The sequence below is a fragment of the Nipponia nippon genome, unplaced genomic scaffold (genome assembly GCF_047370975.1).
Source record: "Nipponia nippon isolate SJK-2023a ecotype South Korea unplaced genomic scaffold, ASM4737097v1 scaffold_3, whole genome shotgun sequence".
Lineage (NCBI taxonomy): Eukaryota > Metazoa > Chordata > Aves > Pelecaniformes > Threskiornithidae > Nipponia > Nipponia nippon.
This window is the reverse complement of record NW_028262347.1, coordinates 13,504,252-13,521,050: the sequence shown is the minus strand read 5'-3', so window position 1 is coordinate 13,521,050 and position 16,799 is coordinate 13,504,252. Positions and strand designations below refer to the sequence as shown.

Below are 16,799 nucleotides of genomic sequence, written 5' to 3'. Positions count from 1 at the left end.
ACATCTCAGGAAAGACACCACCTCCTCTATGTCCCAGGGCTCTGCCTATTCCCTCTTCAGCTAGAAGACTAGAATCTGTAAAAGCTGAAGGGAAACAATATTTAGCTCCTAAACAGTTTTTAATTTCCTTTAAAAGAAGTCTTGATAGGAAAGCTTTAACGATGGGAAAGAAGGCAGAAGGAACAGTAAAATGGCCAAATTAACACCAATGTCAAAAGTAACTTTAACAGATATTTGTTGCATTAGCTGTGCATGTTAATGTTTCTTAAGCACGGAAAACCTTGTAAAATGTACAGTGTATAACGTGCCTGCCTTACCACTATGTCTAATGATGTGTGTCCATTTGGGAAGTCCTATAGACAGACCAGAAGGAAAAGGGGCTGGGGATTTACAGATTAGTTATGAATGAATTGCAGATGAATATCAGAGGCAGTTGTGGAATAAATGCACAAACGGGCAGTCGGAGCAGTTGTTACTGACTGAATGAGAGTGAAGTGATGCAACAAAAGCATCCTGTGAGAAACACAGCTGTGGCTCCACCAGCATTTTCCACTGGCCACTGTTTCATCACTCAGCAATAACCATGTCTCATCATTAAAGAGCAGGTTTAGAAAGTCCATTCTTACACAAGAAAAATCTTGATTACTAGCTAAGATGATTGAGCTAAGTGCTGGCAAATCAACCATGCATGTCTTAGAATCCGTCTTAAAATCAAGAGCAAATACCTAATCTTGGAAACTTTGAAAGCAGTCAATGAAGGGTCTCTTTGGTTTTACTTCAAGCAGGTGGAGCATGGGAATAGCATAACATTTTAAAATTCATCCTAATTTGTTACCTGCTACACAAAATAGAAACTGCTTATAGGCCTGAAGTGTACCATAAATTTGAAAAATAACTAAAAAAAAAAAAGTCACTCAGTAAAGCAGCAGAGCTTAATATTGTAGCCAAAAGTCAATAAAATAATTATTGCTGAACTAACTTAAATCCTCCCTCTTTACCAAGTATTTACATCCAGCAGAAATAGTTTATTATAATCAGGGTCCCTTGGTATCAATTACACACAATTTTAAACATATTTAAAAAAAAATAAATTAGCTGGTTTAAACAGAGTGAAAGAAAGCTCAGAATACTTCCCAGAATCCTGACTCAACCCCCTGTTCTTCTCCAGCTTTTCTTTGTAACTCTGCTTTAAAACTTCATAGAGACTGTTTATGCCCCAGTTCCCTGTTATCACCAAAGGATCTAGGTACCAGGACCAGAGCCTCTCTGGAAATCTGACTGGATACTCATCCTTACCTTTAGGAAGTAAAAAACATTAGGAGTGTGGCTTTTCTTATTTAACAATGTATTATCTTTTTATTATAATTATTTGTTAGACAGTATATTATTTTACTTAAGATTTGAATATAATGGATTTGTGTTAACAATCTGTCAGTTTAAAGCACTTCTTGACAGATAAAGTTTCTTGTACTAATAAAGCCCTCAGACAATCTCTTGAAACATTTGTGAAGGGAATATAGAAAGTAGTTACTGACAGTACCAGCCTTAATCTCTTTTGAAAACACTGCAAACCTTTTCTAAATTGTGACTCTTGCAAGGTATGTAATTTGCACATTATTGTGAAAGGCATTTCAAAATGGGTATTTACCAATGTGCTGCTTCAGTGTATTTGGGGACAGCACATATGGGTTTGTTTGGGTTTTTATTGTGAATACATTACATTTAAGATGGTCCTCATAACAGCTTGAGCAAAGGGGAGTATATGAGACAGAGAAGAACAAAGTGCACTGTAGGCCACCTGACTTTTAAAATGCTTACTCCTCCCTTCTTTTTGTATGTCTAAGATTTGTAAATCTGCAGAGCTTTACAGATAGCACAATAATGATTTTCAAGTAATTTATGTGTTGGGGGACAGTGACAGGAAAACAGAGCAGTAAAATGGCAATTTTGCAATTCATCCTTTGTGGGGTGCTACCCAAACTTCTTGCACACATGTAGGGACAGATACAAATGGGAGTTGTCCTCTGGCTGTGGTTTGAATGGCAGCAGCTATGACTGCTAATTTGCGTTGCACTTCACGCTGTCAGTCTGTTAGATGTGCTCGGAGTACGTGGTCCTTAAGAGATACAGCTTTGGGAGTGACTATCCTGCGAATCCCAGATGGCCTTGAGCAGCAGATAAGCACTTATGTACTCAGCCCAAACACAGTGGTGGTGCCTCTAAGCATTCGCAGGAGCAGAAGATGCTTATGTAAGATTTTTTTGGGAATATATAAATGCCTAAAGTCTCTGACAGTAATTTCTGCTGTTTAAGTCACTCTCCTTGACTTAGGCAGTTAACTTCTGACAGAGAATGGGCTTCATCTCATGTGACTTCAACCATCTAGAAATTACACAGCTAATTGTGTAGGATTCCTCTCTATTCAAGGGAGAGGAACCTATACAGAATAATTTATCTTACCTATCTTCTGGTCAGACTGGGGACCTAACCATATGCACCATAACATACTAGGTGCTATGGCACCTCCCAAATAGCCTCTGGCTGCCACTCCAGAAAGGTGCTGGTTTCGACAGGTGCTGTGACATATCTGCCAGGTTCATGGAGAATTCTCGGGCTATTATTGTGCCCCAACAGTAGTGCTTTGGCTCAGATCAGGAGGTCACTTTTGAAGTGAATCTCTCAGCTATCTTCATTTACACACTGAGCATTCTCCCAGCTTGTAAACTTTCACTTGAATTTAAACCAGATGATACGCAGCAAGAGCTCACCCAATGCACCATTCACAGGCATGTGGCCCATGGCACCTGAAAAGACCTAGTAGTTGTGGATGCTGGGTCATCAGCATCAAGTGTTTCACTCTGCAGTCTACTGATATTGCTAATTTAGATAAGGACACGGTTTAGATCAGAAGGAGTTCAGACTGGTTTTAACTCAAATCTGGTCTCATGGACTGATTTCAGGGGTTCAGGGGTTGGAGACAAGTAAGTGCACTCCTAGAGATCAACTTTCTTTTTAGTTTCATCTGAAAGGAATCCAGTTCATGTACTCCGAAACGTGAACCAAATCACAGTGCGTAGAGACAACCAGAAGGTTTGCTTCAGAAATGTACTCCTGACACAAAGTTACATATTACTGCAGGCATACCCTTGGATATCTGAGGCCATCTTTACCGGTAGAAGCACCTACATTTAGGCAAATTAATTCTGCCCTTATCTTCGGACAGGTTGAATCAGCCTCTGGAGGTAGTTATCTCTCTCCATTGACCACAGGAGTCTTTGGAACTGGTTTATACTAGATACCTAATGCTATATGGCAAGCCAGGTGAGCTGGATCTTCTAGTTCAATAAATACAAAGAAGAAAAATTATAATACCACTACGAACATCAAAGGAAGGATGTTGGAAGAGGAATTCTGCAGAGCAGAGAAGCAGAGATCTTTGGGAGATAGCCAAGAAATAAGAAAGTGAAGAAAGACAACAGGAGTGGAGCTGGCAGTTTGACCTGGATGTCAGCATAGATAAAAACTGCAAGTGAGAGCAAGGGACAATACACCACTAGTACAGACTGAGAATGTCTTTATAACATCAGAAGACAAGAAAAGAAAAAAATTCAGCATTCCCCAAATTCTTTCCAGTTTTACCATCTCCCCATTCCTAATTAATTTGTCAGGAGGCAAGAAAGTGGTCTCAGGAGAAAGATACCAAAAGAGATCTTTTCTGTTGCCTGTCCCACTGTATGTCATGTTGAAGTCCAAAGAGCATTAGAAATCTGGTCATTGTTATGCTCATCAAAACTGACCAATTCAATACAACATATAAACAAGGAAAAAGAGTTATGGACATCTATGATCGAATTCACACAAACTCTCATGATTCAGAGTTGTCCACACAATAAAGACATACTGATATAAGATGGCTTGCTTCCCAAAGAAGAAAAATCCCATCAGAAGTGAATATTCAAACAGCATGCAAAAAAATCCTTCATCTTAATTGCTACTTAATTAAAGTGGTAGAAATAACCTTACAGCCAAAACATGGCAAATTTCAATATCATGCACTGATACACTGATGATGTAACATACTCTCAAAAGTGCCAAGCTAGTTTATAAGAGATTGGGTAATTATTGCCGGATATGGAAGTAATCTGGAGTAGGTAGAAGAGTGTATTTCTACCTCAGTACTTTTAGTATCTTCTAGTACAAAAGATAAAGTTATCAAATGTAATGGTGTAGCCAGGCTTAACTAATATATCCTGCTTTCTGATGGCGAACTGATGGAGCAACCAGGAGCAGCTAAATATATCATGATTCTTCAGGTAAGCAAGATGTTAGGATAAACATGTTATTCCTGCAATAAAAAGACTTTCCTGCCTTAAAAACTACTAAGAAGAAATACTGATCCCATTGAAGTCAGTAGCAATATTCTTAGAAACAAACTAGGTCAGGGTTTTACTTTTCCAATTTGTAGCTGTATTTCTTTTCAGGTAACACCTGAAATAGCACCAGCTGTATTCAAAAACGTAATGGCTGTTTTTTACTGGGAAGAGGAGAGTCCTTGGCAGAGGCCTATTTTATAGCTGTTTTCTAGTCTTTTATGGTGTTCTCATAAAAAAAGCAGCTTTAACAACTAGAAAAAGATATTGCAACAGGTCCAAAAAGCAATGCTGACTACACTGTTCAGAGAAGTAGGTGTTGAAGCAGGAAGAGACTGAATGTCTGTAAGATGTACTGGAAAGTGGTTTGTTAAACCTCATGTGGCCAAATTCTCCTAAAAATCATCACCACAAGTCAAAGAAGATGATCCTTTAAAGATGTATTACAGAAGTTTGGGTTTATTCTAGACTTTTCTCTTCTAATAAAACAATTATTAATGTGGTATAAGCAAAAGACATCATATGTGCTTTTGAACAGTATAGACTTAAATACCTTTTGTTATGGGCTATGTAATGTCCTTGAGTCTATTCATCAAGGCTCAGTTGTAGCTCAGCTTAACAAACTGCAGCTCTTCCTGGTTTAATTTCTTACTCTCCCTGCATACCTTCCAGAGAGCTCTGCTGCGTATAGGTGGATAGAGGGCTGGAGAGAGACAAAATCAATTCTGCCTTTTATAAATAAGTATCATAATGTGTAACCATCTCTACAGGAGAGTCTATAATGTCATGGTGTATGTGATGGAGTTGGAGAGTTGGGTGAGGGCCGCATTTGAGGCTGACTGCACATGATAGCAGATGCACTGAGAGACTTGGACCTTTTGTATTCCCTTCAACACTGCACTGGACCAACACAGCAAACATTGATTGCCTGGGATCCAATACAGCCAATGTCTGCTGACTTTGTGAGGACAACACGACACTCATGTCCCTGGTAGGTAGTGGAAGAGTAGTTGGCAAAGTGAGGTCTGAAGGCTATGGGGAACTGTAGCCTTTCCTTAGCCCTGGGAGAGGGAAAAACTAAAAATCAGTGATGGCTACAATTTATTTAAGCACACCAAAATAGGTCACACTCATCAGCCCTATTTAAAGTATGAAAGAAGGAGCAGAACTGGAGGTTTTTTTTGGTCATATTCCAATTTATATACAGTGTTTTAACTATTGCATGTTCTCATTAGCATATGTTCTCAATGAAAGCAAACATAGGAGATGGACTCCTATTTGTGTGGTGTGTGCCTGTATTTGAAAATTCGGATTCATATGTAAGGGAGGCTGGAAACAGCCCAAGAAATGTGCTTAAGTAGCTCTTCCTGAAAAACAGTGGTAAGTATTATGTAGTAAGAAGGGATCTCTTCCTGTTCTGTCTGTGAATGCTAATATAGGTAAACATAAGGTCATGCACCTATGTCAAAAAAGGGAAAGAAAGGAAGAAACAGACCAAGCCATGCTCTAAAATACAACCACCCTCTGAATCATCCAGTGAATCTGGTACATGATTTGTTTTTTCTTTTTAGACCTTGAGGCAGAGGAAATTCCTTCCAGTGTGCTTTACAAAATGCTAACTGGGCCATTAATAATTAATGAATAAATAATACTGTCTACAGACAGTTATCTTTCTTCTTATGAAGTCACTCCTCTCACTGTAAATCTGCCACGTTACTTCTGATGGCAGCTTTGATAAATGAGCTCACATACAAATTTTAGAGGTTAGTTTGAGGTGAATGAATGAAAATGCTGTCATGGAATCTAAGACCATTGGATATACCTGTAACAATGTGGAACTTGAGATCACTTACTGCTTGAAGTCCTTAGGGTTTAAAGGCACAATTCACATGAGCCTCAAATAAAGCAATAAAAGATGTTGCCTAGTATGACTTTTTTTCACCCATTGTGACGTACACTTTAAAAATGTTTGTTTGTCATCTATTATTTAATAATCTAGTACAATCTTTACTACTGTTTGGGGAGATGTTGTTAGACAAATAGGTTTTTGTTGTCTTTTTATCTTTCCGTTTTTTGCAAAAGCAAATGGAGTCTCTTCATGCCATTAACCAAAGTGACTTGTAAACAAAGAGGCAATTTAACAGCATCCCCACAGCATTACATTCCTACTTAACCCTGTGAAGACTGTGCAATGTGAAAACTCAAATGATCAAAGAGTTGTTCCTTTGCTAGGATTCTAGTAAATAATCTGGTATTTTTACAGATGTGTAATTGCACTTTTTTGCAATTACATTATTCAAGAATATAATCCCAAAGGCAAGGAGCCCTTATAACAGTCTTTCTATCCAGTCTGCACCTCTGATTGATTTCTCTGCTTTACATAACATTCATTTAGTGGAAGTGAATGATAAGCATTGTAAGAACCACAGTGTAAACCAGAGCATTTCCAGGAAAGGAAGTAAGCTGTAACATCAAAGGAATTTGTGGAGTGGAATGGCTGCTCTGTAGAGCGGCAGGGCTATCTGCATACACCGTATTTGTTACAAAATATAAATTTATTTTCTAGTAAATGCCTGCTGCAGTATTTGCCACTGTCACAGTCTGGTGTGTTAGTGACCTACCCATCATCCCATCCCCCACCCTCCAAACGTATCACAGGTTTTTGTTACAACAAGTAAAATAAAAGTGCCACATAATTCAGTCTGGTCTCTGTCAGAGCACTCAATATGTGCAGAAAAATTAAATTTGGGAGTGAAGTAAGAAGGAAACAAGGGTTTGAGCTAGCCCTGAGGTCATCCTAGTTCTTCTCTGCTTGCTTGGGCAAAGTTACTATAATTACTCTTTTTCTAGAACAAGCATATTTTTGCCCTTTTCAGCAAAGACACTTTTGTTTTAATAGTTACTGCTCTTTTCAGCCTTGTATATGCCAGAAGCTGTAGCTGGTCATGCGAGGGTTCATGAAAAATCACATGCACAAACTTTATTCTTATCATTTGTTTACACTTCATGTGATAGTAATAAAATTTTACATGAAATAATGGATTTAAAGCAGAAGAAACTGCAAAATGTTATTTTTAGCTATTAATAATCAGAATAATGGTTAACGCTCCAAATTGTTGGAGGCAGTTCCTTAAAGCAAACAGAAATGCTGCTGCTACCTCTTTAAGTAGTGTTCTGCTGATGAAGATGTTGGTTTGTCCTTTCTTTTTTTTTTGTGAAACATGAACTTATATGAACTCATTCATTTGCTGTGTTCTTATTCTGGCAACTTGTATTAATGACAGCACTTGGAGAAGAAAGAACTTTTTTATCCATTTGTTCAACGAGTTGGCTAATTAGCAACAGTAGCAACAGGTATGTATAGCCTACCAAAAGGAAAAACTTTTTACACATAATTAATTCTCCTTATTGTCCACTCATTTATTTTATTGTTTCTAAATATAGCATGGCCTCCTTTTACTGTTCACTAGCTAGTTTTTAGCCTGCCTATCTTTCTTTAAATTGGCAAAAAGCTCAACCCTCTCCACCTCTGTCCACATAAGGAAGAACCCAGTGATTGTGCTACAAAAGCCTTGCTTTCACTAGAAGAAACAACAGCTTTAATTGCTGCCATTGAAGTGCTTAGCAGTCCAGTTACCTATCTTAAAAAACAGCACGCTTCAATGTAAGTCAGTAATGCAGGGATTGCCACCAGCTCTCAGGAGCCTTGGCAGCCAGAATATTCCTGCTGTTTTAATGAGAAGGAGTGCAATGTCCCACTCCACCATACAAACTATTTCCCCACCCAGTTAAAAACGATACAGCTATTAGCAAGAGAAGAAATAAGACTCACTCAATAAAGTAGACTTCCCCCTTTTCTGTATAAGCCATTTCCCAGTTATCAGGCAGTGGGCCCAAGTCATCATTCTCTTCAGGTTTAGTCTGCTTTGTTACATCCATATCCTCCTTTGCTTCTTCAGGCTGAGTATATCCTGGTGCAGGACAAGGTTGGGTGGAAGATACCTCACCTGTGACTTCTGTACTCTTTTCTTCATGTTCACTTGATTCTACAAGAGAAGAAAAATTATGGGTTTTGGATATCCAAGTTAATGGTGGAGAATTTACTGGGCGCAAGACTCCAAGCAATACTCTATGTACTGCTAGTCTTGAAATACAGAGAAAATGTCTGTTGGGTTTACACAAGGGTCCTTCTGATGATGCATTTTATCTGGAACACAATAAAAGAAAATAAAGCAATAAAACCAAACTGAAACAAGAAACTAATAAAGAGCTAAGAAAGAAGCCAAAGAGTTCTGGCTCGTTCTGTCCCAGGAGTCCTTCCAGACCAGCAGTTAGCACTGAGCAGAAGGCAGCCTCATATCCAGCAGTGCTACTGTCTTGTGTCTTAACTTTTCAAACTATAGATGCATAAAGCAAGTACCCTGCTATTTTACTACAGACAACAGATCCTTTTCAGTTAAAAAAGTATACACTAATTGCTTTACCTACATCCATACATCAAAGAAATCAATATGACATCTATCAACTCACAGCAATATATTAACTGTATAGAAAGTGGTTGTGATGTCATTACTGGTATAATATGTGGGAGGCTTAGTTTCCCACAGTCAATGACAAATGTTTCCTATACCTGATATGATTGTGTCTCACTGTGACCAAGAACATATTCAGGAAGGAGTCTTCCTTTCCTATGTCTTTTTCAGTACTTGATCTTTCACTTTTTACTGATTTTACTTTCCATAAAGTCAGAAATTAAAAAAATGTGGTGTCCAACAGTATCTCTATCACTATCCGTTCCCACAGTCCAGTCCACATACGTTTAGCTAAGCAAGTGTAGTAGAACTTAGAGATACTTGTTGAAAGTATCCACTGAACACAAACATGAGACAAAACCACAAAGATGCCTTAAAAAATATCAGCTAAATAGAGAGCAGGTGTGCAATATCAGGAGTCTAAATGTGCCTTGCCCACATTGTTGAACACTTACCTCCACACTTAAGAGTCTACATGCTCATTTGCATAAATGACTATCACATAGCAGGGCTTCCATGCACACAACTATTGGCAGTGGAGAAAACACAGTCTTTTCTTGACTACTTCTAGCTTGAACAGAGGATGCTTGAGAGAACTTGTCATACTAAAGAAAGGGATTCCTTCATCCTTGGAGGTGAATAAATTTGGTTGACTGGTCTACTAGGTACGTGTTTGTAAGCTGTGTTTTATCATATGGTCTATCTAGGAACTATTTCTTGAAAAAATGTGGCAGGAACCTGTTGCCTCAGTGGACAGCAGAAGCTCTCATCCTTGGATCCTTTTTTATGTTGCACTTAAATGAAGCCTGATCTCACTGAAAAAGTATTCAGACCCCCCCCCCACCTTTTTTTTTTTTTTTCCAAATGAACTGCAACTAAAAGAAATTAACAATTTTAATATATTGACTGAATCTCCAGTGACCATGATGGGATGCTAGTCAGATGGCTGAAATGACCCTACATGTTAAGTCAGACAAACCAAATTCAGCCCTGCTTAGGCTGGTTGCTCAGTTTCTAGATAATTAAAATGTGGGGAGATGAATCTCAGACCTAGTGAGCATGGTTTTACATTAGGTTATGTGAAGGCTAATGAGATAAGCTCACCAATAGGTAAAAATCATAGGAACACAGACAATGAATATCAGAGGAGAACTGAGAACAAACTGTGAATTTGTACACCAGTATTTAATCAAAATGATACATAATTGGCATAGGAGGGGCTAGATTGAGATTACTATAGCTTGTTCATAAAGATATGTAAGGAATGAAGGAAGTATGTATGATTTCGTGTGCTCGAAAATGTATATACATCTGAGTAATACTATACAGACTATATTGAAGTCTGTGGATAATTACAGAAAAAGAAAGGTGAAAATATGTTTTTAAAAGAAGTCAACAATGTAGTCTACAATAAAGTTCAAGAAGATGACAATTTTTTAAATGAACTAATGGTGCATCCAGAGCACAAAACTATGCAGGTACTTGTGTGAAACATGTAGGAGGTGGAAGACAACTTGGGTGAAATGATCTAATCTGTGATGCTTAGGACAGCAAGAAAGAAGTGCTAGTAATGGCTACACCTTTGAGACTTCATGGAGAAAAGAAACTTAGAAAAGACAGACACAGTCCTGTTTCAACGAAGTATCCATGATTTAGGTTTTTATGTAGTTTTACATCCTTAATTTCCGAGCACCTAAGTTGCCTTTGAAATAATTTGCTCAATTAGGCCATTACGTCTTTTTGTAAAAAAGGAGGAGGAAGACCCACAAAACTCCAACTTCACATCTTTCTGTTTTTAACTCTTAGAAGGACGTTGGGACCAGCAATCAAATCATCTACATGTAAGCTCTTCAAAGGTGATAAACAATTGTCAAGATTTTTCAGGAAGAAATTGTGCCAAACTAATCTTCTTTCTTTTCATGACAGAGTAACAGGTGCTGCTTCTTCGAGACAAATGGTAGATATAGCTTTCATGATCTTAAAAAAAAGACTTTTGACACTGACATCTGCAGCCTTTTAGAACAGTGTGAAAAAAAAAAATAGATCCAGTCTGGAACAGGGTGATGGTCTATAGCTCTACAGCCATATGCAGCTCATGCTGCTAAATCTTAACTCATACTTGAACTACATGGTATTACAATCTTTTTATGCTGTTTGGAAATGTGAATCTGTCTGTGGCAAGAAATGAATTAGCAAGAGACACAAGTGCAAGTTTTGCTTAGTTGCATCCTACAGCAGAGCAGTAGGATTCCAGGGGAGCTGAAGTTCCCTCTATCTACCACTCCCAAATCCGCCCCTCTCCCCTGCCTTGGCTTTCCAAAATATGCGGTATCTGTGTGGTGCAAAATGCCACAATCAGCTGTAAAAACACAAGATGGGGAGCAAATGCCTAGGCAGAATTCCTAGTGAAAATACAATGGAGGTATGGGGATGTGTGAGGGACGTCTAACCATTATCTTCAGTCAATAATGATACTATTGCAAAAGTAAAACAAGGATCATAATAGGCAGGAAGAGTAAGCATGTGTGATACAGGTCCTTCCACCTTCAGCTATAGTAAGGTTTAATCAGGAGTACTGTGCCCATTTTCGAGAATTTCATGTTAAGGAAGATGGGAAACAGTCCAGAGGATAGAAAAGAAAAAAAAAAAAAAAGAAAAGATTGGAAATATGGGAAGATTGAAAAGCAGATGTTTGTAGTCTTGAGGAGAAAAAACTGATGGGTAGGGGAAGCATTTTCAAATACGTAAAAGTTTCCTGCAAAGTGGTCTCCACTTCCCTGAGAACACAACAATGTAATTGCTGATAAATTCTTTGGGTTTTTTGTTCTTATCTTTGCAAAGCAAAAGTAAGTTCTCATCCGTCTCATGCATCATTGACAGATCTGTGAGCTGTATTCCTGACGCTACCTGCAGTCTTGACCACATTTCTACTACAGGAAGGATGCTGTACAGATTAAACTGAAGACAAGACATAAGGTCACATGGTACATATGACTGCAGTACAACAAATAAATTTGGAGCAGAGGTGCATCACACAGCATGGCTAATGATCAGCCAATTGGTCTGATAGTGCACAGATGTGGTAACATTGCTGTGTCTTGGGACTTTAGCATGATATCTGTAATACGTGTTCTTTCTCAAGATCTTATTTTCAATAGGTCTGATGAGGTCAGATTCTTGATTTTCAATAACTATATGAACAAATCCCAGCCATCATGATAGAAGAAAAAATATGAAAATTAAGCCTTCAGGACTGGAAGAAATATTCTGAGCTTGTCTAAGACAGAGATTGCTATCAAAACATAGTGGGGAAAAAAAGGAACCTGATGCTTATTTAACAACTTAAAAATATAATTATTTTAAAGCCAATCATCTAATGAATTATTAATTCCTGGATCATTATCTTTAAATAGCTTACTTTGATAATGGAGAAGGCATCATGATGACTAAAGCCCAAGCAATTAAGGTAGAATTGCCTAATGCCATTTAATAACATTAAGATTTACACAACGGACATCCTAGTCACACTTATCTGGAATACAGCCCTACGGTGTCATTTTATCTTTTGTTATATGTGTCTATCATTCACATACTCCAGGTAAGGTAGATATTCACCTTACTGGTTTTCTTTCTGCTAGTATATAATCGTACATAACGTTTGATTTTATAAAAAACAGGAGTTTTGGTTAAAAACTAATACTGTTTTAAATGTACAAATAAAATTTGAAATACTACAGTAACATACTGTGAGCACAAATATTTATCTTCAGACAACTTATGATATAAAAAAAGATCCTAAAATTGTACTGTAATATGGGTTCAGAAGTATTTTTGTCACTAAAAAAACAATCAATTGACTTTACATCAAGTGAAATAGCCTACTAGAGCTGCTGTCTCACTACAAAACAGATTACATGGTCCAGTTTTCAAAAGCAGTTTAGCACAATATCTCAACAGTGACTGTCCTGGGAAGTGACAGTATAGGCACCAGCAAAGCCCCAGCAGGTTATTGCACATGTGGAATATAAAGAACTTTGGGAAGAAGATAATGTGTATGTTAAAAATACCTACTTATCATTGAATACTGGAAATTCATCTCTGTAGTACTCCAACTCGAAATACCAGCAGTTAAACTATTACTAGTTAATAGGACATATTGTCTACACAGCTCTTAGACAACCTAGTGATCATTTTTTTAGAAATAACTGGTAGTTATGTTTTGATAGTCTCAGAATTTGAGCTTTCAGCAATGCTGTTGCTTGCACTTTAAATTGTTTCTATTATTTACAGTCTAACTCTTGAAATTTCCCATGTAAACATGTAGGAGGGCCTTGTCACTTTATTCCTTTATTTTAATGCTGCAGATTATTCATGCAGTAAATTTTAAAAACTTACTCTCTTCTTCCAAAAGTATCAACCCAAAAGACCTAAGCAATAACAGCAGAGAACAAATTAAAGGAAATATTATTAAATAGTAATTTATGGAGTGTTTTTTAACAGCTCTGAAGGAAAATATTGCAGCTCTTTATACTCTTATTGTATCTAAATGAATAATTTGTTAAATTATGCACAGGAACCGGTCCATCCATTTTAAATATCTGTTGATTACAAGAATAGTTTAACTCATGTTTGCCAAGCTATGTGTGTCTATTTTCTTGTGAAAATATCACTCTACAGCCTTGGAGCTGCTCCCTCTCCCACAGAGCTGTAGCCATACTTGGGTTTTGGTGCTTTGCATGAAGGCACTGTTCCCACTGACTACTAACACAATAACAATGAGGAGCTGATGTGGGGGAAGGAAAACAGAACACATGGAGACTGGGTGAGCAGAGGGTCATAGGTTGTGACATGGCTGTGATAAATTGAGTTTAGAGAACACACCTACAACAGAAACATCAACGGACACCAATTTTTGTGTTTTTTTAAATCTCATGGCTCTTGGATGCCATGTGTGTTATTTTCATGCCTTTGGCTGTCTTTCTTTGCTGTGTAATAATAAAAGAATAAGCTCAACCTGTTCCTTGGGACTACGGCACCTTGCATGGTGATTGATGGCGTTGGGACTCTAGCCTTTTCCTTCATTATCAACCTAAGGCATGGAATGATCATTTTGAAACTTTATGTCATATCTTATCCCTCAATTATTTTGAGCCTGCCAGAACTTTCATTCTCTGGGTGCAACTTATCATTGCTCAAGTAATGCCAGGAAAATGCACATACATAACCATTCTTTCAATGTTAAAGTGGTTCTTCTGGAGTTTGGATGATAAACACTTAATCAGTCAGAAGTGTGAAGCAAATGTGACACGACCAATACAGTGTCAAATCATGATGCTGGTTGTGAAGGAGATTGACTTAATTCTCTGCAGACATGAACAGAAACAATGGTGAAAACTGAATGTCTGACAAGTAGGTTGCAATTTGATGAAGAGTCTTTTTACCTCTTTTGTCAAATCATCGGTTTTGCAGAAATCATTCATTTCAACTCAGTGTCCATCAGGAAAGCCTTCTCAGGTGCAAGATGTCTCACCCAAACCAGCGAATGGCAGAGACCCAACCCAGACAAATCCTCCCAATTAATACTATTGTGTCCTGAAAGAACTCGATCCAGGATGAAGGACTGGGAGTGCTCCATTCTAAAATGGCCAAAAGCCTCATCCTAAAGAAGTGAGAAGGCTTTCTGTTGGGTTCTGAGCTGAGGACAGGTGACAAAAATCAGAAAGAATAAACACATTGGGCAGCACAAATTAACAAGAAGACAATTATGGAGCACAGTTGAAGACCTCCAGTCTGTTCAAATACAACCGTCCAAGGGAAATCTGATGGCCTATGAAGCAAGGTATGTGGAAGTGAATTAATGAAAAATTCATTCTTACTAATAAAGCCCAACAAATGCACAGATTATCTCAACAGACACTGAAAAGTGGTCTGAAAAATGAGACCAAAAGCACAAAGATCTCTGCAACTACAAATGTCGCTTATTGGTCTGATAAAGACAGGTTATTTTCTTCAGATTCACCTTAGATCTGCTACTATTTCACTCTACCAGTCCTAGGTGTTACAGCAGTCCTTCGGCTTGCCAGTACTCTGATACCTTTGGCAGTTAATAAGCCATTAAGTTGCTGAGCATCTGTAACAAAGGTATCTATGTTTTGGATGTCCCAAGAGTCCTATATTCAATAAAATCCTCACATTAGACATGAAGCATTTAAAATAGAACACACTTTCTAAAAGAACCGGAAACAACAAATATCCTGCCTTGGTTGCTTCTTTATAAAAACTAGGTTGCTCCCTCCACCAAGAGTTTTAAATGAAAAAGAAAAAAATTAATGTGTTCTGGTTTTCCTGGTTGTTCAGAAACACAAACTACAAACGCACACACATTTTAGGGGTAGCTAAGACTCCGTCAGCTCACAGAGAAAAGGACTGCGGTAACAGGGTCCACGGGAGCTACACTGTCTAACAAAGGCAACACAGCATGTATGTACAGAGCTGCTTTGCTACAATCCCCAAAGTCCTCAATCAGTGTAACTGAACAACAAAACCCTGCTTATGAAACCATGAGAGCCAACACAGGCACTGCTTGTTCTGCTGGCCACACCTACAGGAATTACTTTGTGGGGGGCGAGGAGGGGGAGGAGGGGGGCTGTCTTACACCGACGCTCATGTATTTAATTTTGTAACACAGCACATGCCAGTGCCTGTTTCTTGGGTGCTGCCTAGTCATCGTTCACATAGAATTTGCCCGGGAGAAGGAAATTATAGGTGTATAATGCAAGGAGAAAAGCAGGTAAACATTGCCTCTTGAGCTGAAACATATTGCCCTGGAAATTGCTCCTCAGCAATGGTCCGTTATGTGGCACATTTCAAATAACTGCAAAGAATGATCTTTCTAATGATTTCTACAGGACACGTCAGAGACCAAATCCTGCCTTTCCCTCTTTTGCTGTGCAAGTATCCTGGCAACAGAGCCAGTGCTGATGTTTTATGTAAGGATTTCTGGGCTTCATCCTTTTCTGCTTAGCTGTGTAGGAAAGGCACTAAGAGTCAGAGCACTGCCGACAGATGCAATGTTGTGTGGAAGGGACGAGCAAGGCTCATACAGCATGTGATGGCAACGGCCATGGAGTAATGCTGCAGACCTTTGGCAAGCTGAGAGGAGAGAATGAGATACATTCTCACCCCACCGCTCCCTGCCACCCCCTTGTACACGGGGATGGATTCTGCACATGGATTTGCCCTTACATGTAATGTTAGGCAGCAACTACAGAAAAGCAGGTGGCAAATACATCCTTGATGGGAAGATATTAAATTTGATATACTTTCTAATGCAGTAGAAAAAAAAAAAAGTATATATAAAATCTGCAGTCTGCAAATCCTTTTCTCAGTGCTTAGAAGATTAGGTAATGGATTTTTTGTTTCACATTAACCTATACATTTAGAGAACTCGCAATATTCCACTCTACCTTCTCATCCATATGGTTGTCACTACAGACTTCTATTTCAATAATTTGTTTCTGAATTTCTAAGTTCACCAAAAAGGATTCATAGAGTTATTTCTCAGAGAGTTATAAAAGTCTGAATTCTTTAATTTCCTACTTGAACAACAACAACAAAACCATTTCTTAAATGGTATTTCAGAATAAAAATGATTAAGTACTCTAAAATGATGACTTGCTGAAACGTTGAAGGGGAAGCTGATTACCTGCTTGGGAAAAGGCTGGAGTACTCTCATTCAGGATACCAGTCAGTATCGTGAGCCCCTTTTTTTCTGAAGAACTATGATCCAAGGGGTAAAACAACAGTTGCCTTTTAGGACTAGACATCTGAAATCTTAATCAGCCTTATGCAGGCTCTGGAACATAGCTAAAAAGGGTCCTTCCTGATAGCATTGCCA

The 16,799-nt window shown here is 38.3% G+C and overlaps 1 protein-coding gene across 17 annotated transcripts in view; it reads right to left on the bottom strand.

The window, feature by feature from the left end:
• The window catches only part of MAGI2 (membrane associated guanylate kinase, WW and PDZ domain containing 2), a 756,464-nt gene that overhangs the window by 235,241 nt on the left and 504,424 nt on the right, over positions 1 to 16,799 (bottom strand). For all 17 annotated transcript variants that reach the window (XM_087764995.1, XM_087764994.1, XM_009462907.2 and 14 more), the window contains one exon: positions 8,203 to 8,416. In XM_087764995.1, coding sequence (XP_087621121.1) covers positions 8,203 to 8,416 — 214 coding nt within the window. The remainder of the gene's footprint in view (positions 1 to 8,202; positions 8,417 to 16,799) is intronic.